This window comes from Papio anubis, chromosome 13, assembly GCF_008728515.1.
Source record: "Papio anubis isolate 15944 chromosome 13, Panubis1.0, whole genome shotgun sequence".
In the NCBI taxonomy this organism is placed as follows: domain Eukaryota; kingdom Metazoa; phylum Chordata; class Mammalia; order Primates; family Cercopithecidae; genus Papio; species Papio anubis.
In genome coordinates, this window is record NC_044988.1 from 43,252,897 (window position 1) to 43,272,451 (window position 19,555).

A 19,555-nucleotide genomic window follows, 5' to 3' on the forward strand; every position below is an offset into this window, starting at 1 on the left:
CTGAATGGGCTAATCAAATACAATTCTCCAGCCCATAAGCATTGTTCTAAAGTATTCATTATTAAATGATATGCTGTGAGAACAATTGACAGTTTATTTTATTAGGCCATGGCCTAGGGGAAGGGGGCCAGGGGACTCCTTAAGACAGCCTACCATGTGTCGCTAATTCTGAAAGATTTTCCTTCTAGTAATGAATACACTCAATGGGACTGGGGGGTGAGGGAAGGGCAAAATAAAACCAGCCTCCATTCAGCCTCTAGCCCTCAGGGGAAACGAAATCAAATATATAGTTAAGGTACCATTCCTTAAAAAAAATCCCATCAGCATCTAATGGGTTTAATTCATCCACAGGAAGATTAATTGCTTAAAATTCTATATTTCCTTTCTGCTCTGGTTCTCAGTTTTAAAAGGGCAGGTAAAATGAAAACAGGATTTACTTTTTTCTTCCTTAAAAATTGAACCTTGATTTTAATCTATCAGTCCAAATACATTCAACAATAGCAACCCTCTGTTCAATCTTCTGGATATTAAAAAAAATCCAAGTGCACTGCCATCCATTTGAAGTAGTAAGTCACAGGTAAATCATATCCTATCATTAATGAAATGAAATGGGGACGAAAAGTGGTGGAGAAGGAATACAGGAGACTCCCTCCAACAGGTCTAATGTGTTTTCTAGGAGAAAGAATATTCATTCATGTGTTAAACCCTCAAAAGTGTTAAACATCCAACATACCCTATGTGGACATTCCAACAAATATTTTTGCCAAATATGAGACAGGCTCACTCTCCACTGTGGATCTGGAACTTTCAAAAAAAACTATCACCAAGCCAAGTCTGCCTTTTAAAGCCAAGTCTGCCTCCAGGAGAATTTGTTGTGTTTGCTTGTTCTTACTATAGTGTTGTTATGAAAACCAGTAATGAGTTCAGCTTGCACCCCAGGTGGGAAGTTAGAGAGGGGAACCTGTGTAAGTTGAAGTTTGTCACAGTAGGCAGAACAGTCGCTTTGCAGCCCAGGCCCATCTCAGGGTGCACTGCTTCACAGCTACACTGTAAAGTGTTAAAAATCCTCCCACCCACCCCAGAATATATATATATGTATATTAAAAAAAATCCCCTGTCCATCTCTCAGTACACAAAAGGACCTCATCACACTGCAAAAATAGCAGTACCCACTTTGGTCAATTAAAACAAACAAACAAACAAAAAAGCATACATTATTTTTTTTTTAAATCTGTGTACTTACCTATAATAACCAATACAGCTAAAAGCACTACCTACATAGGCAAAACTTGGTATTGCATAATTCATATAAATTTGAAACCCCTCCCCCCCAAATATTAATTGGAAGATGAAAAACATGAAAGGTTAATAGAAAAAAACACCAAAATACTGAAAATATTGCTGGTCGATTACAATTTTTAAGCGGCAACTATACACAGCCATGATATGCTTTATAAATGTGAGATAAAGGTATAACTGTCTAAAAAATCCATGATGTCACACATTTTTCTTCGTCTGGAGTACAAAATATTTTGTCATAAAAATGGTAAAGATTTAAAATGATAATAAATGCAGCAAAACAAGTGTAGTGATGTCACTTTGTTGTTTTTTTTTTTGTTTTTTTTTTTTTGTTTTTTGTTTTTTAGATTTCAAGGCAAGGCACGTAATGTGGACATTATATCTTCGTGCAAATTAGGATTACTGGAAAGAGTATTTTTAATTAAAATTTTAAGAGACATAGAGGCAAAATGTGTCTGCCCATGCACACTATGGATCTGTCAATACAAGAAATTTGTTGAACAAGGCTAATGTCTGAAAGCACCATGCAAGTTTTCAGCACCCTGATTACATTTGTTTTCTCAAGAGTGCGTTTTTATATCCTACACCCTGGCGTTCCCAGTTTGTAAACTGTAAGCTTTACCCTCGTGACATGGATTTGCCTGCCTCTTTGTCTCTATAATGCAGATTTTATAGAACCTTTTGTACACCCTATGGGTTCTTGATGCAACCAGTAATTTTAAATAAATAAATTCTACCTCCAAGGAGGCTGCAGCTAAACCAACATAAGTGCTGTGTTTTCATTAATTTTATTTTTCTCAAGCACATGATTTGTCTTGATTTAATGCCTTTTTAATGCCCTCAAAAACTGAGGGGAAAATAAATTCGTTCAAAATTATTTTAAATTCTTTTTAATCCCCTCAATTTAGAGTCCAAGGGCTGAAGGACTTATAATCATGATTCCCCTTTAGATATAAATTTATAAATTGCACTTGCCTCTGTTAAGTGTTTCTTTTGTGGGGAAAATATTATATTAATTTTTACTGTTGCATGCAGAGATAACACTTCACCTACATAGAGGCATTTCTTCCATAGAGCCTTTGTGTTCAAACTGTTTTTTTCCTTTTTTCTTTTTTTCCTTTTTTTTTCATTTTTTGTTTTTTTAAGATTTCAAACTGGGTTACACACTGGAAAAGGCTGGGTTAAGGGCCAAAATTTAATAAATCTGTACTGATAACTAAAGGCTACAGAGATTTTATATATTTTTTTTTAACTTTTAGAAATCAGAGTGCTTATAAAATGGCTGGCTCATGGCTCTGTCACCCAGCACCTCTGACGCCGCCTCCTAGCCTTCGTTGGTGAGATAACCAGGAATAGTGATTCCATGCGTAAACAACAAGAATACTAAACCAATAAAACTAGCTTATCATGCAAATATTAAGGCATCTAGAAAGTCAGTTAAAATATATTGTCATAGAGACAGAACATCTATTTCCCAGCGGACTTCATGTAACAAAGGCTACGTTGCAGGGGCTGCGATCTACCATCAGTGAAATATCATCGACCCTTTTTATGTCATTACAGTTTCAACCTTAAGGGAATTAGTGATTGTAAGTGCTGCAATTGCTGGTCTATTATCTTCTTTCTTCAGTTTCTTTCCTTTCACCCTTTGTTTTGTCCAGTCTTCCTCTTTTCCTTTTTTTAAAAAAAAAAAAAAAAAAAAAATTCTTAAACTATTGTTGTGTTTCTTTTTCCCTCAGTTGCTTGTTTCTGCTTGAAGGAAAGGTTCTCCAATTATGTTCAAACCGTAATTTTGGACATTTGCCGGTAAGATGGGTGTCCTATTTGACACTTGGAAAGGAACCAAGCTAGCCCAGGTACCAGGACTGTTGAGAGGAGAGGGGCAGCAGGGAGGGAAGAAAAAAAGAAAAAAAACACAATGTTAAAATCTACAACAATATGAGCAATATAAGTTCCAGATGCATCAAATTATTACTATCACTATTTTCAAAATTACAGTCTAATATGAGATAAATGTGCCAAATTATACATGTTATACCTATCTATACTCTATAGTCTATTTTTTAAATGAAAATTAAGACTAAAGTGAGGCAGAAAAATCCAGAGTAAGATATATAAACAATTATTTAATTCTAATTGATTGAGGATATTCTAAAATATTATATATTTATCAATATAAATGCAATATGATTCATTTTTGTACAGGAAAAAAAAGAAAAAGAAAAGCAACAATCTGTTGATACCAATACATGTTGCCAGTTATATTCTGATCTTGTTTTACCTTTAATTCACAAGCAATTCAGTGGTCAGATGGGTTTCAATTTCTTACCTGCCTATTGGGTTGAATAAAATTGAAACGTACAATGAAAGATATTTCTTCTCTCCTTACAACAGGAAAAAAAACTACATGTTTAAGGTAGGCCCATGCATAATATGCAATTTGAAATGCCCAATTATCAAACATATTTTAATCAGAGTTTTTTAGTAAAGACCGAACAAATAAGAATCCTAGAACCAAAATGGAACACAGCTTTTCTTGTTCTCTACAGAATACCCATTGTGAGGAAAAACATTTACAGGAGGCCACAAGGGTCTCTGCTTGTGCTGATTAGTTCTATAGCTCTCCAGTGGTTTTCTTATCCTAACCCTCTTTAACTTACTTTCAGAGAGAACCAGAGTTTTTCCTTCCAATGCATGTTTCCCTACATCAGCTTGCAGCAGAAGCCTGAGCACTCCCTGCTCCTCCCCATCAGTAATGATACCACATTTGAGCTGCTCTGCACATGGGGAGTTTGGAGGGATAGGTGGCGGGTTGAGGGGTGGGGGTGTTGGAGGCAGTAAATGATAACATTCCTGCCTTCCTCTCATCAGTTCAACTTTCGCCTATGCTGAATTACAGGCTGTTTAAAAAAAAAAAAAAAAAAGGCTGGAAAAATTCTCTAATTGCTACTGGCATAATCTCCCTTTAAGAAGTATCATATGGAGGATAAAAAAACATCAGATCTATGTATCATGAAACAACTCTACAGCACACATTTTGGGTACACTTAATCTAATGTATTGCTTGTTCCAACACTCAACTCCAAATGAACGTCAGTTAAGTAACAGCTGCATAAATAATCATGAACCAAGAAAACATCAAACTGACAATTCTGTACTCATATTAGTCATGGCCTAGCATGGAAACATACTTTCAATGTTTTACATTTCATTGAGTATCCCTTGCTTTACTTTTGAAACCATGAAGTGAGATGGGCACTATTGTTGTAGCTATCAATCTAGATATGCTCATTTGTTCATACTTTAATTCTAAAAATACAAAAACCTTTACCGAATATCAACCTAAAGGAACAATTCTGAATTTTTAAAAAAACTTGATACATACTGTTTTTACTCTGGTGATAACCTCTATACAAAATGTTGCTTGTTGCTACACATATGTACGTATTTCTGAGTTAACACTTCAAAAAAACATCACAATGACCATTTGTGCTCAAGGGATTTTATAATTAGACTACAAACTCCAAGAAAGCAAAGTCCATCTCTAGTAAAGTATCTAGCACATGGAAGATGCTCAATACATTTTTTAGACAAACAAATCAATTAATTGTTTCAAATCACACCCAGCTATATATTTTTAAGAGGTGTCACCCAAGGTTACATATAGTCATGAATATGTTGTGATTTGGTCCCCAATAAAAAGAAAATAGGTATCTCTGAATTTAAAATTAGATCTACTTAGCATTAACAAAAATTGATTAAGCAGGAATAATCACATTCAAACTAAAAAGATATGTCCTCATAATCTGATGAAAAATCATAACTCTTAAGAATACTTGTTATTGAAACTTTTACTAAGCAGCTTAACTGTTTTCACATATTTCTCTTCCCACACACATCATCAACAATTATTTTTGTGCTTTGCACCATTGATTGGGAACAATGTTACATAATGAATCATGAAACTTATTTTACCCTCAACTGTGTTTCCACTGCACTTTGTACATGGTCCTGTTACAGCATTTATTACTTCATAAATATCTCTATCTGGGATTATCTTACTAACTGAAAGGTGAACTTCACAGAGAAAATGACCTAGTCACATCTATCTTTATAGAGTCTGAGCATAGCTGGTGCTATTTCTTAACAAATAAAATAAATTACAAAAACGGGTATACATTATTTTTAACCTGAAGTAAAAAGCATGTACCAAAAGCAAAAGGACTAGGCAAAACAGATAATCCTTGATGGTAAAATACAATGTCAACAAGCAGCAAATTGCTTTGCAAAATTAACAAGAGGGCCAAATTAAGTGAGCTCAAGAAAGTCATTTGGAGATTGTATGCTTTAGGGATATAAAGTATATTTTAATGATTGAAAATAGATGTGGCTCCTTACATGGACAAGTCTACCAACTAATGGCAGAAAATTCAGGGTTTATTTTGCAATAACTCTCTTACTCAGTTCTTTAGAAGAGACATATGTCATTCTTTGGAAAATGTTCAATAAAAATAAATTGATGCTAGTCACTAACAGGACTCTTGCTGCAGAATGCCTACCAAATTTAATTTAAATGTTTATTTAAATCTTTCAAACAGCCCATCCTACATTATGACCATATCAAAATTGCAGAGTGCAATATATTTGTCAATACTGTTTATGAACCTTTGGGGGGAAATAAATCTCAAACATTAACACTATGCAGACCCCATATACGAGTTTTACAAGTCTCTTATTGCCAATTTGTAGGTTAAGTTCAGAACTATAAGGCACAGACATTTTTTAGAGCTATTTTTGGTAGTCCTGTTGAAAAAAAAAACTTGATAAAACTAATTCAATGACTGAGATAACAATGTAAATAAATACATTTAATCAAAGTAATATAGATTACTTAATTTCAAAAGTACAATGTCTAAAATTGCATACTTATTCAGGTAAAAATGTAATAGTGCTTTTTATACATCTAACTCTCTATATAAAAATCAATAATCACATGTATAGATAAAATAAACACACAAAAACAAATTAGTTACACGTAAAATGCTTAACAGTTTTAATTCACACTGAGAATTACTATATGGATAATCTTATGTTCATTCCAACTATCTGCATTCCAGTAAGAGACATGAGAATATAACTGAAAGGATTTCAAAATATTCAAGCTCAAATTCAGCTACTTCAGCAATGTATCTTTGTAAGTGTGCATTTGCTTTGTTTTTATCAAATTTCTCATTGCTGAATCACATTTGTTTGGGCAAACAGAAGATGAGCATAGCTGAAAGCTGAAAGCACATCTTTAGAAAATATAAACTAGATATAAACCTTTAAAAAAGATATAATTACTTTGCAAAAAAATCAAGCAGAATTTGACACAAAAGAATTTGATAGTACCTTAACACAAAGTACAACTCATCCTAATGACTATTACTATGTATATAATGAGATAATTCATTATAAAATAAATACACAAGAGCTAAATAAAAATTCCAAAAATAAAATGTTTGATATCATGGATACTATTTTCTTGCTATTTTGACCAAATGTATGACATGGCTCCCCCAAAAAGGGAAGAAGCAAATGAATTATTTTGACCTTAAGATGCATTACTGGTGATGGTCCAAGTTCATTTTTGTATTGGTAAGACTACCTCTGAAGTACTGTATTTCTTCTAGGTAGCACTCTGCAAGAAAATCTAACTTTATGGCATTTATTTGTTGAAGCAACTAACCAAATTATGTCACTGAAGAACAGCTAAAGGTAGTCAGGGAAGATACAGCAGTTGAGGTGGAAAGGAATATAGACTTCTTAAGCATGATTCAGGTTGAAGGAATAGCACAAAGGCAAAACTTCCAGACGATAGCCATGCTGAGGACTTACTATAATCACGGTACCATCTTTGGTGTTTTACATATGCTACGCCACTTGATTTTCTCAATGAGTTCATGAGATGGCCATCATTATCTCTGTTTCATATATGAGGAAACTGAGGCAAGTTTGCCCAAAGTCTCCTACTTAGCTCTCAGTTATGACTCAGATCTGTCTGATTTCCCTGGCCATTTCACTATATTATATTGCCTCCACAGGAAGTCAGATGACTTAACATAAGAAAGAACTTTCGAACAGAGTGGTCTGAAGGCAAAATTAATTGGCTTCAGGAGACAGTGAACTTTTCATGCCCCACACAAGCTGGATTATAACTTAGCTAATGTTGCAGAAGAGACTAGTGCACAGAATATGTAGCTGGTCTAAGTGGCCAACTGATCTGAAATTCTATGTATTCATCTCCTCTGAAACAAATCTAGCTGAAGTTCTACTAGGGTGAGTTCTACAGCATGAGGATTAAGAAGGAAGAAGATACCCACTTCTTCCTTTTAAAAAGATGCACTATTTCTGTATGTCTTATCCTGGATACACTGGGTAAAAGAGTTCATCTTTGCATCTACCTACAAAGAGTAAAGAGACGCTATACCTTTCAGTGAAAGAAAGGGAGAAATAGCTCTGGGCAGCCATACCAACATTTTATGGTTCTGTTTTTTTAAATTGTGCATTATGTGAGTGTGTCTTCTAGGCCAAAAGATTTGGGCCCTTACCTTTTAGCTCACTAACACCTATGAACCCCAGGGTGCCACATAAACATGTATGAAGCCGTTATATTGAGCCAAAAACTAAAGTCAAAGATTTTACATCACCTATTAGTTGGAGGTGATTAAAACAATAAGAGCTATTTTCAGAATGGCAAAAATCATTTATTACTAGTCTGTGTGTATTTGATAATGGATGAGATAACATACTTGTTAAACAGTTTATAAAATGTCTAAGTATCCAGTATGTGAATATTTTTCAGGGCAATAATAATATTGTCCATTTAGAATTTATATACTGGTTTAATCATGAGAAAATACCATATTTACTTCAAAGATAGTAAGTACTCTTTCAAGAAGTTTAAAAAATATTACAGGAATAAAGCACAAAGAATTGTACATATTAATACATACCTCAACTGTACCAGTAGCCACATTATTTACAGATGGCAATAAAAATGAGCAATGGCCCAGAAATCATGGGGAATAAATAAAACAAGTATTTTAATTTAAAAGAAGGATTTGCCTTTAGTTCCTTTGCAACAGTTTCTGATCTCCCCAAGATGGAAAGTTTTTTACTTCCTTGGCTAAACATTCTAATTTTATTGGCAAAATATTAACACACAAGTATTAGTATTTCTTGTAAAATGCACAATAAACAATTTTCCTTATTAATAGCAAAAAACCTGTCAGGAAAACTATGCTGTCCTGGGTTGTACATGGGTGCATTTGGACTGGTTGCTTACTTCAATATAACACAAAGGCCGCAGATTACATATTGTGAAAAAAATGGTCACTCAGACCAGTAGAAAGAATAAATACTTAAATTGAATCTATTTATGTATTAGAACAAAGAAAATAGTACTTGATAAATATACTAGTTGCTAGCACTTATGTAATGTGTATTATTTGCCAGGTACTGTTCTACATGCTTGACCTACCTTAAAACTTTTAATCCTCATAACAAATCTATGAGAAAAGACCATTATTATCCTGATTTTACAGATGATGAAACTGAAGTTAGGAAGTTAAGTGTTGTGCCCAACTCATATTGCTACTAAATTGTAGAAGGCAGGACTTGAATTCGAGCAATGTCATTCTAGGATCTGTATTTCTACCCACTAAACTTCTCTCATCTCCCCTTCTTGTGAAGCATAGTTTACTTTTTTCACTGGACTAGAAGTTATATTACCACTGAATTATACAAGACTCTGTGAATTAAGGTTCATATCACAATGAAATTCCTGTGGAAGTATAACTCTTGAGCTCAAAATTCAGCGCAAATAACTGTGCTTTATTTCTCCAATTCCAGTTCCTTTTCAGCTGAACGCAGTATCTGCTTTTGTTTTACATATGTGCAGATGTGGCTGTATGTCTATAATTTGCTTGTTGAGTTCCACTTCAGATGAGGCTAGACTGGAAGTGAAATATACAAAGTACTTTACACCGGTCTTGGGTTTCTTCGATTTATTTTCCCCATTTTTAGGGATCATTATTGCCATCTGAATGACCCTATTTGCATGCAAGATGATTCCTAATGATTATTACTATTTGTAATAATCTGTATCAGAAAGCTCCCTGGCTAGCTCTTACCTGAACTGCAAAGTACTCTTGTGGGCTCTCTGGGAAATACCAAATATCATAAACTGCAGGTGGCTCATGGAATTATTTTAACTGCAAGCAATAGGACTTCACAGTAATGAAAGAGAAACGTATTTGTTTCTTAACTAAGTAGGTAAATAGCTTTCTTTATTGCTACTCCTTGGGGACCAACGGTTTTGAAAATAGCATATCAAAATGGTAGACCATCAAATCTCATTAATTTATATTCAATTGTTTCAGAAGTGTTTTGTTCTTAGGGCATAGTGGATTGAATGTTAACTTTACCATGCATGAGTGCTAGCATTCTCTAAGTAAAATAATAGCATCTACCATTGAAACATTTTATCTAATAAAGAGCATAGGGCAAGAAAAGCCACTCCATATGGGAGCACTGCCACTAAATATTAAATGTGTTTCTTATAATTACTGCACTCTTTGAGTAAAAAATTCTTACACAATCCTTGAAGACTTGAATATGGCAACCTACACTTAAATAAAAACCTCCTTAAAATGTTCGGTTTAAACATAAATAAGAAAAAATCTCTTCCTCAACAGGCCAAATTAAGGACTTTTAAAAAAATTGTGTCTGATCTTTTTCAAATTTTAGAACTGAAAATGAAAGATGAAAAATTATTATGATGACTAATTATAAATAAATTACAGTACACACATGCATACATATATAAGAACTTAGGTAGCTGTGGGAGGTTTTAGTCAATTAAAAAATATAGAATTATCAGGCTCAGAGTAATTATTTTATCTCCTCCCACAGACCACAGCACAGTGGAGAAGCCCACATGTCGATTTCCAGCCTCTTTCTGTCTGTATTCCTCTCTACCCTGGGCTCCTTTTCAATGCTATTGTTAAAAGTGGTACTGCTCCTCTTATTTGCATACGTGAAGATTTAACAGCAGACAAAATTCTCTACAAAAAATGGTGCTTCAAAATAGTGCCTTTCACTAGAGAAAATCACCCACGGCATACTAAATCAAATAGAAATGTAAGTTTTCTACAAAGCAAAAAGAGACTCTTTTATAAATGATTTTCATTTAAAAGGAAAAATCAGCATTATTTGCACAATTTTACCTCTAAAAGATGAAACTTATTAGTATCAGAACGCTGAAGCATAAAATTACAAATGATTAAATAACTGAACACATTTTAATATTATGCTTGCTACTCTGTTCACATGGGCAAAAGAATCTTCCTGTGTGTGAAACAAAGTAAACAAGAGAGAATAATCGTAACTTTCTGCAATTTCTCAATATTTAAAATTTGCATTCTTCAATGACTTGACCTTAAGATTTTGCCTTTTCTTTTATCACTTATGTTTATTATTATATTTATTAATTCATAGGCTTTGTTATTTAACTAAAAAAAATCATCATATCCCTACTAACAGCACTAGCAAAAATGAGAACCAAAAAGGTAAGCTAATAAATGGTGCACTGGCTGTCGAGGGAACTGATTTCTTATGGACAAAATACACATGTAAATATGGCACTTTACATAAAATATATTCAAATAAAGTAGGTGTTTAATATACTTCCTTTCACTGCAAAGGGTTAATCAGCAAGGTTTACATTTGGGAATTTTCAGAATCATGCTCCTCCCTCTCCAGTAGCGCTGCCAAAAATCATCTGACAGGAAACGTAAGATTAAGTTTGTCCTACCTAAGCGAACAAAGAGTGCTCTGAACAGGCCACTGGTTTACTGCAGAGCGGGAACTTTTCTAATCCTGCTGGAATCTGCAGTCCTGCTCAGAAAATATCATGGAAAAAAGTTGTTTTCTTTCCTCTAACATCTTGTCTCAGGATCATCTCATTTTGGTCACACTGCAGATCCTGCTGCTTCTCCCATAAAGGTTAACTTAAAGCTCCAAACATAATCATGTGGAAAATGGACATTATTGATTCCTATGGTCCATTGTTCCCCCATCCTAAGTCCCTGAAGTTCAAGTTCAATCTGGAATTACATCATGTCTGGTTTCTCCTGGTTACCAGACGGCTTGAGACGTGACCACAGCTACAGAAAAAACAAACAGCCTTCTTCACGCTTCGGCTCCCCTATCGATTCAAACGTAAACTTTTTTTCTTTCTCTCAAGTATGCTTCAAGTATGGAGCATGGTTAATTTAGAGATTAAGTTCCAAATTAGATTATCTAATGGCATCTTAATGGATTGCTGACCCATTTCCTGTGGGATGGCAGCATGCAAGTCTGGCTGGAATACAATTAATTTCTTAGGAAGTGTTCTGAAGAGTTTGCCTAGATAAAAAGGAAACGTCGTGTTGTACAAATCTTTCTTTATAAATGGAGAAAGTTAGGCAAAACTACGACAAATCCCAACATATTATTCAATAGCCAGACCACAGATGTTGTGCGTCTGTGAAAACCGTATCAAGATCATTTTTAAGAATGGTAATGTTTTTATTTTTGATTTCATAACAGGTGCAAATAATTTTGATAAGAATAGAGTAATTCCTTTAAAAAGAATATTCAAATACAAAGACAAAACTAGTTAACAGCTCCTTTACCAAACAATGGTCATGTGAAATGTTGGTTTTTGCAATTCCCCACCTTGAACCAAAGATCCTTCCATTCATCTACCGTATCAGCATTTCTATCATAGTCCCAGAGTGGTGCTAGGGGCCCAGAACGGTGTATAAAAAGTTGAGGATTTGAAAACACTTTAGAGCTGACAGCGGAAAAGGAAATTCAGCACTCGGAGAATAAAGCCCCCCCCAGGAACTCCAGGAACAACCCAGCTGTTGTACTGTAGTTATGTGTCAAGATAACAAACTGAGAGCAGGAAATGCTAACCTAGTGAATTCGCAGGGATGGTCTAAGTGTAATGTTGAAATACAAGTTAACTCTTAATATTACCTAAGGACATACTCCCCTTATCATACATAGGCCACATATATGTGGAGATATACACACACACTACATACACACACATATATATGCAGACACACAAACACATATATGTAACACAAACATGGTTTGCAACCCATTATTGAAAATTATTTTTGTTTAAATATTCATTCCTTTGAGAGCATACATTTTACAAAGAAAATGTTATGAACAAAGCAAGGAAAACGGTTGAGGCGAGTGTTATGCAAATTAAGTTACATGGATAAAATGAGAGCTATTACCCCCCCAACTTTTTTTTCTTTTTTTTTTTTTCCTTCCCTCTCCTGACCAACCAGATCCAAATAACCTTTACTGGCTGCTAAATTTCTCTTGAGAAATCAAGCAACTCTCTAGAATTGCAGTAATAAACGACAATTTCTTAGAAAAACATGTGTAAAGTAACTACAGAATGAAGTATTCAATCCATAGAAAGGAACTGCTAACACATGTAACATGGAAAATAGCTGATAAAAGTCTCTTTGGTGCCATTCAATTATGGCATCCGCAGAAACACAAAAATCCTTCCAATCATTTTAGTAAAATCTTCATTTATTCATTATTTCAGAGGCTGAGCAAATGGTTTGTGTAAACATATCCTTCGGTAACACGCGCATGTTTATTTTAGCCATCTGAAGACTTCTTCTATGTTTATATAAGCCATCAGACACATACAACCACTCGTGTGGCTTTACATTTTCTTGAAAGGGGTAAAGGGGGAGAAGAGAGAATGAAACAATAAATTCAGTTTCTCTTTTGCATGAAGCACTCCCTGTAATGTTTTAAAATAGCTTATGTTTATATTATTCTTGGATTGTCCTTCGGCTTTCTTTTTCATTCAATTATATTGATCTTTCATATCTGATAGTACAGGCTGTATTCTGACTATCACTTTAAGAAAGACAGCCAGTCAGGGAGTAACTGCTGTATTTGTTTATGTCCACATAACTCATATATACAACAAGGTAATTTGTCCACATGAGACAAAGCACAAATACAACAGTACCTACCTTAAGCAATTCATCACCTATCATCCTCCTAAGATCTTGAGCCCATTCTGACTATACTAGAAGGGAGCCCTTCATGAAACCAGTATTTTACTCTGGGTTAACTGCAGTTCCTGACCTTTCACTTAGGCAGAAAAATTGACTCTCTCAAGGTGCAAGCAACTCCTACGCGTGTGCGTACACACACACACACACACACACACAGTTCACAAAACAGTTCACAAAATTTTAAGGTCAAAACAACAAAACACCTTCAGGGTTGTAACCTAATAAGGCTGTGAAAACTTTCTCAAAGAGTCAGCTTTGGTTCCTAAGGGAATGCTTAGGCCTTGGGGTTGGGGGTGGGTGGAGGAAATCTTCCAGCTTTGATTATACTCGCACAGCTCCCTTGGCACTGCCATTTTCAGTTCCGACAAGAGCTGCGTTTGACATGGAAACACCTCAACAGGGCAATTAGTATAAAGCAGAAAAGAGGGTGACCATGGAAAAGTGACTGTACAAAGAAATTAATGACAGCAAACAACAATCAATCAAAATAAAGCAAAACCAAAACACCCGTTTTGCTCTGTCCTGTTCTACTACAGTCTCCACGGACTGCCTTTTGTTAAAAGGCAACTACCACAACAAAAATAACCTGTGATATTTTATTTATTCCATCGTGACAAAGGCAAATTATTTAATTCTTTGGATGAATAGACCTATATTTCTTAAATATTTTCAACTTATTCAGATGATTCTAAAGCTATAGCTATGCTCTGAAGATTTTAGATGTCTATTATCTCCCTTAAAAGTGCTAGTGTTACAGACATTTATGATTTCTTTTTTCAAAATTCTTTCAAAAAAAGTTTTAAAAATAAACACAGGTCATAAATTCTAAATGATGAATAAGCTGTCATGCCACAGACAAGGGCTATTTGTATTATCAAATATGAACTCTGTTGTGTCCATTTTTGAAAACTGTAACAAAGCAAAGCAAACTGTGTCATTTGAATTTATTTATTCTGAACTGCATCACACCTAGATTTTAAGAACTGTGAGCATTTCAATCACCACAGCATTTATCACAGCCCACAGATTCAATAATACCTGTTGAATGTAGAATGTGATGGCTGCCATTATCAATTATGTGCTTTCTGAATCAGGATAGAAAGAGAAGAAACAAACCAAGATACTGGCTGGGTGTGGTGGCTCACGCCTGTAATCTCAGTACTTTGGGAGGCCGAGGCGAGCAGATCACTTGAAGTCAGGAGTTTCAGACCAGCCTGGCCAACATGGTGAAATCCGATGTGTACTAAAAATACAAAAGTTAGCCAGGCGTGGTAGTGCACGCCTGTAATCCCAGCTACTCTGGTAGCTGAGGCATAGGAATCACTTGAACCTGGGAAGCAGAGGTTGCAGTGAGCCAAGATCATGCCACTGCACTCCAGCCTGGGTGAGGAAGTGAGACTGTCTAAAAAATAAAAAACAAAAAACAAAAAAACCAAGATACCTTTTAAAGAGCTTTTGGAATCATTAAGACCATTCTACATATCATTACCTACTAATCAAAAGAAAAGTTACTATTTTTGAGAGGGAAGAAAAATTTTACCTAAATAAATTCTGAATTTTTTTCTGACTTACTATGGCCTGAAACTGATTACCACATCAATTTTTCACCAGGAAGGGGATTTGTAACAGCAACAATACTGCCCTAAGAACTGAGTGTAATCATCAGATTCATTTCCTCCAATACATGTGTTCTGAGATTTATTGCCCACTCACCTTCTCTTTCCATGGGCTATCAATTTTTTATTCAAAAAATTACTAGTAACTAGGTAAAGTTATATTTTAAATCTCTAACAATTTACAAATATGCTTTAGAGGTGCTATCCTATTTTTAGATTTAGTAAGCCAATCAATATTCCATAGATTTGGAAGTTCACACAGCTATAGGGGCACTTACAAACATGAGTGCATGTCATCTGGTTTGCAATTCTTGTAAATATGGTAAGTTTGTATGCAGACATGAGCCATTTTGTTAACTGATAGAGCATAAAATATAAGAGAGCTATTAAATAAAATATGGAAATATTAGGTTATTAAATTCAATTAACTTTTATTAAATAAAATATGGAAATATTAGGTTATTAAACTCAATTCAGTTAACTTTAAAATGTATATTAATTTGGAATATTTTAATGAGATGCTTTCATTTAATTTAATTACGACTATTAATCGTTAAAGGCTATTTGGATAAGATGCCTACGTTGAGTTTATCTTCTTTTTATAAGCATATATTCTATTATTTTCAAAAGGGATGATGAATACAATCTTGTTGAAAAAAATCACAATATGTAAAACTGTATCCCTTTTAAAAGTGGATGTTATATCAATCTTCAAGAAGAAAAGTCACATGGTATTCAATTCAGTAGTGAATTAATAAAAAGTCATTGTTTTCAAAAACATAATCTGAATTATTTCCTTAATTTTTATCTGAATTAAAGTAGACATTTAATTATTTTGATTCTTTAAAATCTACTCTTTGGCAATTTCTGTGAACCAATACAGAGATGGGTAGACGATCTACAACTCTATCTGAGTATATACCTTTCTATAGACACTTTCCGTAAATGGAGGATTACAATCAGAGCAGGGCTGGAAAATTATGTTGACTCTACTTGGTGAACTCCTTCTGGGATTACCTCACTCTTTTCTGCCAATGTTTATTTCTTATTACTTATGATTATACCATGAATCTAATTATTTAATTTGTCAATTTGACACAATTTGTTCTTAAATAAAATAAATGATACATAAGAAGCAGCTGACTTTGAATTGCTTACTTTCTAAAGGCAATGCATGAAACAATATCAGAACTGGTTTTGAAAATGAAGTTTTAGAATAGCTTCCTCAGCCAACCAAATAAAGTCAATCTTCCATGAATCACAGCAGTATACAAACAGAAATTAAAACTTTAACAAATTCCTTCTTCAGCTACTGATTCCAACAATCTTCCTACTCCGAAATTTATGGGTGCTGTCAATAACAGTTAAATTGACTAACCAAATTTTTTTTTTACTAGTTTTTCCCTACAACAGGGGAAAAAATGAATAGTGAAATGGCTTAGAATTAGCAGTAGGGGAAAGAGTCAAAATAAGAAAAATCTACAACGTGAAAACCAATGCTTTATCCTCAGGTAGCTGAAAAATCTTCGCTAAAGCTGTGATTTCACTTTTCAGGTCCTAAAATCTAAATGTCACATTCCACCCCCTCCCCGACCAAAAATATTATAAATTGTAGAAAACATTTTATAGCATTTAAAAATTCCAATGATCAGTAAGCATATACTATAGTCCCAACTTAATTTGATGTTCCATTTACATAAGAAATAAAGGAGGAGGACAGGGAAAGAAGAATGGCATAGCCAAAACAACTAAATTTTCAACATATATTTTCTGTAAAGCTGGTTAAAAACAAACACTATAGCTCATGTAATTTTTAGGTGTAAGTGTAGGGTTGGAAATAATTAAAATGTTACCTTTGCCAAGTAATTCCCAATGTATCCTCACTGGTACTGGGGTATAAATGCCTGCCGTTTTGATTCATGGTCCAGTCACAAATCCTCAGCTGTCAATTGAAACCTAGCAGTCAGATATGGATCGAGCAGTACTACAGTTTTTAGTATTTAAATGAACACATGCAAACTAGTACTGTACATGGCATTAACCTTACTTTCCCAAGAGGCAACTTAAAGAAAAAAAAAAAGCAAAAGAAAATCTTATTCTTGAAAAGCAAAATTCCTAGACTCTTTTTTAGAAAAAGCTATTGCAATATGCTTCTCTATTAATTAAAGCATACAAGAGAAACAAGTGCTTAGAACATAACAATTAGCCATTATTAGAGTACAAATTGAGCTGGAATAAAAGCAAACGTTAATGTTCAATAGAGAGATATATTTTAGAAAGAAAATAAAAATGCTTTTTTCTATGCATCACACCAAATAATCTGCACTGAATAAAATGATCAATAACTTTAAGCATGCAGTTTGCAAAACATAGAAGACATGCAGTTTAGAGGAGAAAGGCCAACCTTATAAACATTCACCCTAACTTGTGTTTAGAAGCATCAAGGTCTTCAGTTTTAACCTTTTACTAATTTTGTTTTGCTTAAACTGGCATTGTTTAGAAAGAGTTGATAACCATTTCTAGTTTTATTTTAAACTCAGAGTAATGGCATTTAAAATACTTTACTACATCTGAAGAAAGTGAGGAATGCACTGAATACAAGCTGAAACAAATTCTTCCCAGATCTCCGAATCATCAGCTCTGCCCTTCAGAGACTGTTCGAGTAACCCTATCCAGCTCTGCTTGGTTAACAGCTGCCCTACAGTGCTAGCAGATTTATTGAAAAGATATATTGCTTATTTTTATTCTTAAGAAAGTAAACTTATCTGGTTGGGGGGGGAACACACTAGAAAATCACAGTTTTTAACCTTCAGATGGCCACACTGTAAATTAACAGCATCTTACACTGAAAAGATGACTTCTGCACAGTAATCCACTAAACCTTGTTTGCTGCTTTTCAGTGAGAATTTCCAGATGATGACTGGAACCAAAATACCATAAATTATCATAAATCTAAAATTTATAATAAACGATTTTAAACATTTCTGATAATGTTATGGTCCAAAAAAATAGGCTATTAAGAATCTTCACTTTCCCTTTTAGACTCTCGAGCTTCACACTAAGTAATAGTGATTCAGGAGTTTTAGAAAGATAGTTTTTGCTCATTTTTCTGTAGATCTATGAGGCTCCAAAAATACTAGCTAAAATTTCCAAACCATGTGTTTTAATTATTTGCATATTTCAGGATTTCAAGTAAAAGTGATTTTATGATCTAAAGAACTGAAAAAATTCCCTGCATATACATAGATAGATCAACAGATTGATAGACATGTAGATTCTGCTCAGGATGCATGTCATAAAGAAGTCATAAATCAGTAAATAAATTAGAAAGAAAAATAAATATTCTTTTTTTTTTTTTGAGACACAGTCTCATTTCACCACCCAAACTAGGATGCAGTGGCGCCATCTCAGTTTACTGCAACTTCCGCCTCCCAAGTTCAAGCAATTCTCCTGCCTCAGCTTCCCAAGTAGCTGGGATTACAGGAGTGCGCCACCATGCCTAGTTAATTTTTGTTAGTAGAGATGGGGTTTTGCCATTTTGGCCAGGCTGGTCTCAAACTCCTGACCTCGAGTGATCCACCCACCTCGGCCTCCTAAAGTGCTGGGATTACAGGTATAAGCCACGGTACCCGGTCATAAATATTCTTAAAATGGACCAAAATACTCGCATGAAGGAAAAAAAAAGTATACTTGCTTTGTTTTACATCAAATGACATACTTTGAACATTTCAAAGAAGTAAATGTGTTCAGTCTAGTGGGAAGCAACATGGCAAGATTTCTTAAAAGTCCCCAAAATGGGTTGTCTAATCAAATTTAGTGTGATGGGGCAAATTGTTTTCTGTTTTGTTTTTTACAGTAAAACAATGGTCTATTTAAAAATACAAGTTTTAAAAGTACAATGAAAACAATCAAAAAACAGTTCAAGAAACTTGGTTTTGTACAACAATAATGTTATTGATTAATCACTTACTGATTCTACTGTAGTCAATGAAAATGGAAGGGTTTTGTTTAAGTTTTATTTGGTTTGTTTTTTGAGACAGGCCTTCCCTCTGTTGCCCAGACTGGAGTTCACTGGTACGATCATGGTTCACTGCAGCCTCAACCTCCAGGGATCAAGTGATCCTCCCACCTCAGCCTCCTGAGTAGCTGGGACTACAGGTTCGGGCCACCATGCCTGGCTAATTTTTTTTTTTTTTTAATTGTAGAGACAAGATCTTGCTATGTTGCCTGGCTAGTGAAAATGCTAGTTTTGAATCAAACATTCAGAAGAGGGGAGATGTATATTTAGGTATAACACATTAATTGTGTTAATTATTAACTTCAGATTAGTATCTATGGGGCTCTCAATTTAGGTTGGAGAAGTTTTTAGAAAAATAATATGCTTTCACAAAGCCAGGGGAATCTAAATAACACTCAGTGATTGGCTTATTGTCCCATAGACAACTGCAGGACCACATCTCCTCAGAAGGATGTATTGTAAATTAGTTAGGT

The 19,555-nt window shown here is 34.4% G+C and overlaps 1 protein-coding gene across 21 annotated transcripts in view; it reads right to left on the reverse strand.

The window, feature by feature from the left end:
- Positions 1-19,555, reverse strand: part of NFIB (nuclear factor I B) — a 241,206-nt gene that overhangs the window by 3,320 nt on the left and 218,331 nt on the right. For 12 of the 21 annotated variants that reach the window (XM_009188750.4, XM_031654234.1, XM_009188749.4 and 9 more), the window contains 2 exons: positions 16,918-17,006; positions 1-3,164 (listed from right to left, as the gene is read on the reverse strand). The exon at positions 1-3,164 is cut by the window's left edge and continues 3,320 nt beyond it. In XM_009188750.4, coding sequence (XP_009187014.1) covers positions 3,035-3,164; positions 16,918-17,006 — 219 coding nt within the window. In that variant the 3' untranslated portion in view covers positions 1-3,034. The remainder of the gene's footprint in view (positions 3,165-16,917; positions 17,007-19,555) is intronic. The other 9 variants (XM_031654240.1, XM_031654238.1, XM_031654236.1 and 6 more) reach the window with 1 other exon arrangement.